Below are 11167 nucleotides of genomic sequence, written 5' to 3' on the forward strand. Positions count from 1 at the left end.
AATCCCCAAATAATGTATTTTATTTTGAAAAACTGAGTAGCAAACCAAACACAGCTGTGTAAAGAAAGAACAGTGTTGTTCCTTCTTAGAGGAAGCCTCCCAAGTCAGGGAAGCTGAACAGGGCTTCAGGGGCATGGCCTGGCTTGGGAGTTTATAAGGACCCCTCTGGAGAGCCAGTTTATAAGGACCCCTCTGGGGAGCCAGCAGGCAAGGTGATGAATGAGTCTGGGGAAACACAGGGCCCCATTACTGCTGGAGACCCTGGCAGGGTTGATATGAGTCATGTGCTGATGTCCAAGGAAGTGGGCTTGTCTGCAAGCTCCTTGTCATTGTGTCAAAGACTATTCTAGCTTCTTGGAATAGGTCAAGGCTAAACACATCAGTGGGGTAAAATGAATATCCTCAGCTGACTGAGGCAGTAGTATGTGAGAAAAGGAATGATATTAGTTCATGGTGAAGACAAATGTAAATAAAGTTCAGGGCCAGGTTTGCCCAGATATCTAGGAAATAACTGCACTTGATATGCCTGAGTCACTGCTCCGTTCTGTCTGAACTCATGTCATAGTACGCAGCCAACACCCTGAGCTTTCCCCTCCTGGTCCTCCTGTGTTGGGTCCCCTGTATCCTAAATACTATGTCTTCCTTTTTCCTGGTTATCTCCATTATCTCCATTTTGTAGATAATATTCTACAGTCAATTCTTTAGAATCAGTGTTTATGGGAGTTAGAATTTCAGAGTTCTTCCATGTCTACAAGTTCTCTGGTACTGGATTGATAGTTTGGTTGGGTATAAAACTCAGTGGTGGTCGTCATGTTCCTTCAGCATTTTGATTCCACTGTCTCCTCCTTTCAGTATTGCTGCTAAGAATTCCAAAACCATTTTATAACTCTTTCTGGAATCTTGGAAAATTTCAGTTTAGTTTCTAATGTTCTGAAAGTTCACAATTATGTGTCTTGGTGCTCTTTTATTATGCTGGTTGCCCAAGAATATGGGAACTAATATCTTTATATTCTGGGGATTTTTCTTGATTAGTTTATCGATGATTTCTTTGTATTTTCTCTGTATTTCTTTGTATGTTCCACAAAGAGGGTTGTTCCTCTCCTTGAGGAACAACTATTACTTTTTTTCACAAATTTCAGATTAGGGGCTGCACCTGTGGCTCAGTGAGTGGGGTGCTGGCCCCATATACTGAGGGTGGCAGGTTTAAACCCGGCCCCAGCCAAATTGCAAAAAAAAAAAAAAAAAAAAAAAGAAAGAAATAAAAATTTCAGATTAATATGAGGGTACAAATGTACAAATGTTTAGATTACATTGTTTTCATTTATAAGGTAAAGTTCAAGTTGTAGTTGAGCCCTTCACCCAGGGCTGTGCTGAACACCCTCACATTGTGTGTATTAGGTGGGATCCCGGCAATCCCCTTCCCTCTTTTGTTCTCTCTCCCCTCCCTCTCCCCTCCCCCTTGCTAGACTATATTTGTGTTTTTCTTTCCTATTATTTGAATGTTAGAATTCCTTGACTGATCCTCTAATTTTCTTATATTTCCCATTTCTGTCTCTCTCTTTTATTCCTGCTTTCTATGTGGTAGTTGCAGCTGTATTTTATACTCTTGAAGTTTTCGTGTTTTTATCAAGCTTTGAATTTGTCAGAACTATTTTTGGCTATTTCTTTATTATAGTATCTTGCTCTTGTTGTATGGGTCCAATATCTTCTTTTACTTAAGGATCATAATGATGAGTTGTTTGTTTGCCGGGTTGGTTGGTTGGTTGTTTTTCCACCTACATGAACTTTTTATCCTACAAGTAGCTTTCTCCTGTCCCCGTTTGTTTGGCTCTTATCCCTTACATTAGTTGTTTTCTTTGAGCATGTGGGCATTTAGTTGTCTTCCTCATGATTGAAATGAAGAACTTTAAAACTAACTGAGCATGCAGGAACTTGTCTGCCATGAATTTCACTGTGGATATCTTGGGAGATGGCAGAGTTTTTATCTTTAGATCTTTCCTCTTAGGTTAACCAAGCTCCCTGAGTAGGTCACAGACCTCCTTTCTGGGGGAAAATTCTGATAGAGGTCTGGGAGCCTTGTGGGTGACAGGGCAGAGCAGTGATGGTGGTGGGCAAAGTCTCAGCGTTCAGCATCTACTTTGCTTTTGGTCATGTACAGGATAGGGATATGATTAGGATATGACAGCCACTTCTGTAATTGTGACTGGTGTTTCAAAGTGCAGGGACTCTCTCTGTCACTCTTCACAAAATATCAATTTCTAGACTTTGTCAAGGCACACAGGACACTTGCTAGTGGCTTGGAGTAGATAAGGGAGACCAGAGACCAGTTTCATAAGCCATTTTGACGCAGTCCTCCTTATCTTAGTCACTTCCTTCAGTTGTGGAGGGACCTGAGGCTGATAGCCCAGTGCCCCTTACAGATACCAGGAACCGTGTTATAAGTTTTTAGTTTTCCCATTTGGGGGTTAGTATTTGGTTTTCAGGAGTCTTCTAAATCCATTGCCATTCATTCATTCAGTAAGTCCTTGAGCTGCTAGACCTTCTTTTAGGTGTTGGTGACACCTCAGTGACTAGGACAGACAAATATCCTTGTCTTGGAGATGCTTACACTCTGCAGGAAGGTGAGCGACAATAAACAAATAGGACAGACAAATATCCTTGTCTTACACTCTGTGGGAAGGTGAGGGACAGTACATAAAAGGAAGCAAATCACTGTGTGTCGGGAGGTGGTAGGTGCTGAAAGAAGGAAGTGAAGTGGGTTTGGGAGTTAACAGTTTGGGAAGGGGTTGGGGGATAAATGATACATTTTTTTCTTTTGTTTTACATTTTAGATTAATATGACAGTACAAATGATTAGGTTACAACGTGTGCATTTGTTAGGTCGTAGCTGTGCCTGGCATCCGGGAGATGTGCCATATATTCTTAATTGTGTCTATTTGGTGGACGCGCACCCACCCCCCTCCCTTTCCTCCATTCTTTCCCCTCCCCCAACTTGAATTGAATTGAGATTTCTCTTATGTGAGAAAAATACCAATTCACTTCATTCAATACTAATTCATTTCTAATTGAGAAAAATAATACTAATATGAAGCCAGTAGATGAACTACAGACGTAGTACATTGGATACTTGCTTTTTCATTCTTGTGATACTTCACTAAGAAGAATGTGTTTCAACTCCATCCGGGTAAATACAAAAGATGTAAAGTCTTTTTTATTTTTAAGGCTGAATAGTATTCCAGGGTTTGCATATACCACAGTTTACCAATCCATTCATGGGTTGATGGGCACTTAGGTTGTTTCCACATCTTGGTGATTATAAACTGAGCTGCCATAAACAATCTAGTTCAAATGTTCTTATGATAAAATGATTATTTTTTCTTCTGGGTAGATGCCTAGTAATGGGATTGAGGGATCAGATGGCAGGACTATTTTGGGTTCTTTGAGGATTCTCCATACTTCTCTCCAAAGTGGCTGTACTGATTTGCAGTTCTACCAGCAGCGTAAAAGTGTTCCCTTCTCTCATCTGCGCCAGCATCTGCAGCTTTGGGACTTTGTGATGTGTGCTCTTCTCCCTGGGGTTAGGTGATATGTCAGGGTGGTTTTGAAAATGAGAAATTTCAAATGACATAGAGAGGTCTTACTGAGAAGGTGAAATTTGAGTAAAGACTTGAAGAAGGTCAGGGAATTAGCTGTGGTAGCTGGGGAGAGGGATGCCAGGCACGGGGACAGCCAAGGCAAAGACCTGGAGGTGGGGCATCACGGTGTTTTTAGGAAGCAGCCCCTGAGGGAAGGCGCTCCTTGAGTAAGAAGTGAGGTCAGAGAGTGACCTATGTCAGGGGCTAATAGACAGGGAGTGTTGTCTGTTTGGGACCTCTCAGGTTGCTGTTGGATTTGGGGGATGCTATTGGGATGTTTGTAACGGGGAGGTGGGACCTGTGGCATTGAGCATAGGTCGGGGGCGGGGCAGGAAGAGAAGCCATGGGGCCAGTTTGGCAGCTTTTGCAGTTCTCTAGCTTAGCAGTGACGGTGGCTTGGATCAGGAAGGTATAGAGGAGGTGACAGCAAAGAAAGGACTAGATAGCTGCATATCCAGTATGTAGACACTGGCCGCAGGGGGCTGTCCAGCACGTGGCACCCGGCTGGTCCACACTGAGTTTCAGCAAGTGCAGAATACACACCAGATTTGGAACACTTAATACAAAACACAGAATGGAACCCGTCTTGCTAATTTTGAATATTGATTACACACCGAAATGATAATATCTCGGGGATTTGAGGTTAAATATAATATGTGATTAAAATTAAGTTCACCTTTTTAATTTTTACTTTAGAAACGTGGCTCTTAAAAGATGTGAAATCACACATGCGGTTTGCATTCGTACTTTCATTGTATTTCCATTGGACAGTGCTCTTCTGGACATACTCTGAAGGGGAGCCAACAGGATTTGCTGCTAGATTGCCAAAGAGAGGCTGCGAGGGTGACCCCAAAACTTTGGGACTGAGCAAGTGGAAGAATGGAGTTGACATTAGTCGAGATGAGGAAGCGTGCAGGTTTGGCATATACGTGGGTGGATTAGGAGTTTAGTCTTGGATCAGTTAAGCTGGAGGTGTTTATGAAATGTCTAAGCAGAGAGAGAAAATAGGCAGTTGGATGTGCACACCCAGGGTCCAGGGGAACCCTTCAGGCTGGAGATGAAAATGTGAGAGTCGGGAGCAGAGATCACAGTCCAGCATTCGAGCCATGAGACTTGACGGAGTCTCTTCTCCTCTAAACGATCCACAGCTTCCAGCACCATCTTCCCTGCCTATGTAGGTTTATGTTTTCACTTTGTTTTGTTTTATTGTTTAACTGTTCCCTCGTTAGCTGGGTTTGCAAGGGAGCCACATTGGATGCATGTGACTTCATTAAACTCAGGCAGTCATCTGGTCGTTGCTCTGGTGGAAGAGAGATGCCTGGGAAATTATAGTCATCAGGAGGAAGCTTCCCGCTCTCTCCCGTCAGCCTTTCTGGAAAGATCATGTCTGTTCCCTTTCCCGTAGGCAAGAAGGCTGCTCGATCTTGCCACAGTGAAGACGAATGGATTGGCTGCCTTCCTTCTGCAGTGTATTCAGGACTTACCAGTCCCACGGGCCCTGCCTTTCGAAGGTAAGCACATGGGCTCCATGCATCGAACAGGGAAAGGAAGCCCCATGGATTCATGGCTAAGCGGAAACACACGTCAGTGAGCGTTCCACACACTCGCTGCACAGCCTCCCTAAGACTCAGTCTCCCCACTGGAAGGACCACCACCTGTCTCATTGGGCTTTGGGAGATTAAAAGGATACAAGTGTGTAGTGTTATCCATCAGCTTCCATTACCTCCTGGGTAACAGTAACTGGAGTTACCCCGTATTAAGTTCTGGTGTTCCTTACTAGCCAAACTCTCATTATCTGTACCAAAAAGATGTGGATACACTTTTTTGAGAAAGAGTTCCTATCTCCTGATCACTGAAATTTAGCTACCCACAACCAGTGGGTTTAGATAATGTGATGTCTCTCAGTACCCACGGTCACCAACCAAACTCAGAAACAGGGGAGGCTTGTCGAGCAGAACTCGGACATCCCAGGCGTCCTGCCGAGTGCCTTATGGACCATACCTGTCCTCTGGAACAACCCCAAGGAGGTGTTGCTGTTTCCACCTTTCAGCTGTGGAAACCGGGCTGGGAGGTTAAAAGATGAGGTCGGGGAAGATGGGCTATACTCTGTCTCCACCTACACTTTCTCTTTTCTCAGAAGGAATTGTCGGAAGGAGAGGCTGCGAGCCTGGCACTCTCCTTGTCCCTCCTCTACTGTAGGGAAAGCTTGTTGGCACCAGTGGCTCCTGAGCTGTGTACAGATGGGTTTATCACCCTGGGCCCTGCCCTCTGGGCCTGTGGAAGGGTGGCTGGAAGCACATGCTTGGCACTTGGGTGTACACCAGCACATCTAAGAACAAGGTACAGACATCAGAGCACGGTGCCTGCCTCAGGCCTTGGTTAATACCTGCTGTCGATGTCGTCAAGCATAGCCAGTCACTTGGGCACTGTAACATCACGCACCAGGGTGCAAAGTTCCCCAAGCTTCTAAAAGTGATGAGTGATATGTTTATTTCTCTTTAAAATGAGAGAATTTTTTTTTTTTTTTGGAGAATTTGGCTGCCATTGGTGATGGCTGGAAAACCGACATGGAAATCAGGTTGGAAGAGGAAGATGTATATCGAGATTATATTGGAGAGGAAGATATATATCTTATGGTCTCTGTTCAGGGCTCTCAGGTATATCCAGAGGGCAGAAAGAGGAACAGTAATTATTAGCTCTGGGGAAGAAAAGAGGAAGCCCAAATATAGAGCATCCCCTCTGCACAGCTCTATAGATGCTTTTCAACGAGCAAAGAGCCTTCCGTAAAAATACCTCGTTAGCCTTTGGGTTGAAAACAAACCAGCCAGTACTTGGTTGGGGGCAGTGAGGCTATGACGGAGAGAACCGCACTGAGGCACCAGCCTGGGTCTCTGGCCCAGGACTTCCGCATTTCTGGAAGGGGGAACTAGACCCTGACGTAGGAAATGGTTTGCTCACCCTGGTTTCAGGATGATGAAGGCAGAGTGGCTGCCCTTTAGGCACACCCTGTCACGGGACTCCTCCTGTGTGGGGTGCGTGAGCAGGGCATGGGAGTAGAGGCAGGGGCAGAGGTCTTGTCTGAGCACTTGGCTGGGGCTCCCAGCGACCCTTGGGCCTTCCATTGCCAGGCCCACCTGGGTAACCTGGGAATCCTCCCCAACTCAAGGTCTTTAACTTAACCCACCTGCAGAGTCCCTTTTGCTGGGTCAGGTGACGTATTCATGGGTTCTGAGGATTAGGACCTGGACATGTTTGGGGGGCCCTTGTGCCTACCACACTCACCAATCCTGATAATGAACACCATTTTTTGAGACTTTACCAAGTGTCAGATATTTTTCTAAACTTTGTCTTTATCTCGTTGCCTCCTGAAACAATTCTTTGAGGTGTGGATTGTCCCCGTAAGAAAACTAAAGCCCAGAAAAGCTAAGTGGCTGCCCCTTATTAATAGTGGGCCTGGGTTTCAAGTTCAAGTGCGTCTGACTTTGGAAACTGTTTCACCTTCGGTTTGCCCTTAGAAAAAGGTAACGAAGGTGAGTGGCGAATGGACCTCTGGACGGGCACTCAGCCCATATGGTGGGATAGACTTTGGGACACAGGTCTTTCGGCCCCAGCCCCTCTGGTGTCAGCAGAAATCATGGCGGGACCCGATGTCTTCTGAGCACGCTTGCTTTTGTGGGACACCGTGCTGAGCACTCAGTGTGCATTATCTCTGTTAGACGGGGACCGTCATTTCTCCCACCTCACAGGGCACAAACTAAGGCTTAGGAAGGTTCTATGACTGTCTTCAAAGTCTGCAGCGTGTGAGTGGAGGAGACAGGGTGGCCACCCGCCGTCTGTTCTGTCCCATCAGTAGCACCACCTCTCCCTGGCAGCAGACCACCCTCCGGCCAGGTCACATCTCCACCTTCATCTGTTTGTCCTTCTCGTACCTTCCAGCTGCTGCGTGTAAGAAGTACCTGTCCAAGCTGAGGACCACAGTGTCGGCTCAGTCTCGCTTCCTCAGTACCTACGATGGGGCGGAGACCCTCTGCCTGGAGGATGTCTACACGGAGAATACCTTGGAGGTGCGGACAGACGTGGGCACGGCCGGCCCCCCACAGGAGAGCCTGGCCACCCTCGGCCTGGAGGAGCTCTTCAGTGCTCACAGCCACCTCAACGAGGACGCGGACACCGTGCTGGTGGTGGGCGAGGCGGGCAGTGGCAAGAGCACACTCCTGCAGCGGCTGCATTTGCTGTGGGCCGCGGGGAAGGCCTTCCAGGAATTTCTCTTCGTCTTCCCGTTCAGCTGCCGGCAGCTGCAGTGCGTGGCCAAACCGCTGTCTGTGCAGACGCTGCTCTTTGAACACTGCTGTTGGCCCGACGCTGGACGACAGGACATCTTCCAGTTCCTTCTGGACCACCCTGACCGCATCCTGTTAACCTTCGATGGTTTTGATGAGTTCAGGTTCAGGTTCACGGACGGTGAACGTCACTGCTCTCCAATGGACCCCACATCTGTCCAGACCCTGCTCTTCAACCTCCTGCAGGGCAACCTGCTGAAGAATGCCCGCAAGGTGCTGACCAGCCGCCCGGCGGCCGTGTCACCCTTCCTCAGGAAGTACATCCGCATGGAGCTCAGCCTCAAAGGCTTCTCGGAGGAGGGCATTGAGTCGTACCTGCGGAAGTGCCATCACGAGCCTGGGGTGGCCGACCGCCTCATCCGCCTACTTCACGCGACCTCACCCCTGCGTGGTTTGTGCCACCTGCCTGTCTTTTCATGGATGGTGTCCAAATGCCACCAGGAACTGTTGCTGCAGGAAGGGGGCTCCCCAAAGACCACCACGGATATGTACCTGCTGATCCTGCAGCACTTTCTGCTGCGGGCCTCTCCCCCAGACTCAGCACCCCATGGCCTGGGGCCCAGCATCCTTCGAGGCAGGCTCCCCAGCCTCCTGCACCTGGGCCAGCTGGCTCTCTGGGGCCTGGGCACGTGCTGCTACCTGTTTTCTGCCCCGCAAATCCAGGCAGCACAGGTCAGCCCTGATGACATTGCCCTCGGCTTCCTGGTGCGTGCCAAAAGTGTGGCTCCGGGAAGGGCAGCCCCCCTAGAGTTCCTGCACATCACTTTCCAGTGCTTTTTTGCTGCCTTCTATCTGGCACTTGGTGCTGACACACCCCCAGCCTCGCTTGGATACCTCTTCAACTGTCGCAGGCCAGGTGGCTCACCACTGGCCAGGCTGCTGCCTGGGCTGTGTGTCCAGGGCCCAGGGTGCAAGGAGGACGGCATGGCAGCTCTGCTGCAGAAGGCTGAGCCGCACAACCTTCAGATCACGGCGGCCTTCCTGGCAGGGCTGTTGTCCCGGGAGCACCGGAGTCTGCTGGCTGAATGCCAGGCGTCCGAGAAGGCCCTGCTCCGGCTCCAGGCTTGTGCCCGCTGGTGCCTGGCCCGCAGCCTCCGAAAGCACTTCCAGTCCATCTCACCAGGCGTGCCGGGTGAGGCCAAGAGCATGCACGCCATGCCGGGGTTCGTCTGGCTCATCCGGAGCCTGTATGAGATGCAGGAGGAACGGCTGGCGCGGGAGGCTGTGCGCAGGCTGAAGGTAGGACATCTCAAGCTGACGTTCTGCGGCGTGGGCCCTGCCGAGTGTGCTGCCCTGGCCTTCGTGCTGCAGCACTTGCGGCGGCCAGTGGCCTTGCAGCTGGACTACAACTCTGTGGGCGACATCGGTGTGGAGCAGCTGCTGCCCTGCCTCAGTGTCTGCAAGGCCCTGTAGTAAGTGTGCCTGGGCACTGGGGGTCGGACCTGGGGGGACGCAGCATCAGGGGGAGGTGTAGGAGCACCAGCCCTGGCTCTGCCACCGTGCTGCACAGGCCTGGCCGGGGCCCCTCCCCTCTGGGCCTTGGTGTCAGTCTATCGTGATGACCGCCATACTTTACTGAGGGACTAGTGTGCCAGGCACTGTGCGGCACTGTCCAGAATTACCTTATCTGATCTTCATGGCCACCCTGGGCTGTGGGCAGGGACAACATTGTCTTCACTGTCCTTGATTTGAGGCTTAGAGAATTGAGGGGACTTGTCCAGGGTCACAGAGGAATGGCAGAGCTGGCGTCACAAAGCATCTTTCGGTCCTGAGTGTGTGGATAGGAGGCTCCATGACAGCCTCAAGGTCACACGCCAAGTTCTAACAGGTGTCTGTGTTAGGAACTGCACCCCATCTAGGGAGACTTATGCCTCATCCGGGACTTTACAATCTCAGCAAGATGGAAATTTCAGGACCCCAGAGGTAGAAAGTGGCTATGGAGCTTTGCCCACTTTCTCAGTCTGTAGACAGCCTGGTGTCCAAATGGGATTTCAGTATTTCTCATGCTGCTCTCCCCCCTGCTGAAGATGGGGGTTCTGCCCTTTTGAATGCCTGTGTCCCTGAACCCAGGGGCCTCTGTCCATATCTTGGGGCTAGGAGGTACATACCTTGGCCTGAGGACCCGCATGCTGCAGGCTCCCCCACTTCCCTTCCAGCCTCAAAGGGGACCTCCTGCTCCCTGTTTAGAGTCTATGAGAAAGCAGAAGTTGTGGAGTACAGTTAAAATCTATCCACAGCCTCCTAGGGCTTTGGGCTACCCCCAGATGGCCTTAATTATCCTAAGCAAGAGATGAGCGTCTCCTTGAATATATTAGGATATACACGTTATATCTTCTCTGGGGCAAGGCAGCAAGAGGTTTTTTTTTTTTTTCTCCCTGGAACAAATACATAGATATCTACTCGGAACTGCGCAGTGACTTTCGTTAAGCCTCATGCAGGGACCATGAGTTTATAATGTAATAATGGTATTATATACCACATATTTCACATAGTTAACATACGTGGGTATTATATATAACGAATATGCATATGAATAGACCCATCAGGGTCTTGGAGGAAACAGATGCTACATTCAAATTGGGTAATTTGAGGAGAGTTTAATAAAGAGACCATTTGCTAAGACGTGGGCAGGAGTTAGGAAGAGCTGGAGGGAGGAGGGTGCAGGGACCTGGGGTTAGTTAGTAAGCACAGGGTGGGTGGGTGGGCTGCAGGGACAGGGGGAGTGAGAACTTAGGAGGTGTGGAGGGAGCTGCATTTCCCTAGGAAGAAAGAATCTTGAATGTTTGAGTGGGCATTTGAAGATCTGTCTGATGGAGTTATTTCCCTGATAGTGTGCATTTTCTTGGGTAGTAGATATTTATTTTTTGCCAGGTTTGCAAAGCGGTCCTTGAACCCCAAGAGGCCAGGCATTGCTGTTCCAGATTATCCTCCTAGGCTAGTCTGTCCCTAGAATTCTTGAATGGACCCTCTCTCCTTAATTAGGAATGCCTGTATGACCCCCCCAGCCTGTGCAAAAGGGCTGGGGAAACAGGTGTCTGTCTCTGGTCCTAGCTCTTGGGGTATACAGACTGCTCCACGCTGCACTGTATAATGGCGCCTCTTGGAATGAAGATGCCTGGGCCAGCTCCCATGATCCTCATTCAGTAGGTTTAGGATGGGGGCCCAGGAATCTGTATTTTTTTTTTTTTTTTT

At 49.1% G+C, this 11167-nt stretch overlaps 1 protein-coding gene across 2 annotated transcripts in view; it reads left to right on the forward strand.

The window, feature by feature from the left end:
* NOD2 (nucleotide binding oligomerization domain containing 2) overlaps window positions 1-11167 on the forward strand; it is a 38711-nt gene that overhangs the window by 8732 nt on the left and 18812 nt on the right. The window contains exons 1-3 of one of the 2 annotated variants that reach the window (XM_023514788.1): window positions 4755-4809; window positions 5041-5146; window positions 7572-9387. In XM_023514788.1, coding sequence (XP_023370556.1) covers window positions 8117-9387 — 1271 coding nt within the window. In that variant the 5' untranslated portion in view covers window positions 4755-4809; window positions 5041-5146; window positions 7572-8116. Of the gene's footprint in view, window positions 1-4754; window positions 4810-5040; window positions 5147-7571; window positions 9388-11167 lie in introns of those variants that run through there. The other variant, XM_012806821.2, reaches the window with a different exon arrangement.

The sequence above is a fragment of the Otolemur garnettii genome, unplaced genomic scaffold, assembly GCF_000181295.1.
Source record: "Otolemur garnettii isolate 467f Iridium unplaced genomic scaffold, OtoGar3 scaffold00058, whole genome shotgun sequence".
Classification (NCBI taxonomy): domain Eukaryota; kingdom Metazoa; phylum Chordata; class Mammalia; order Primates; family Galagidae; genus Otolemur; species Otolemur garnettii.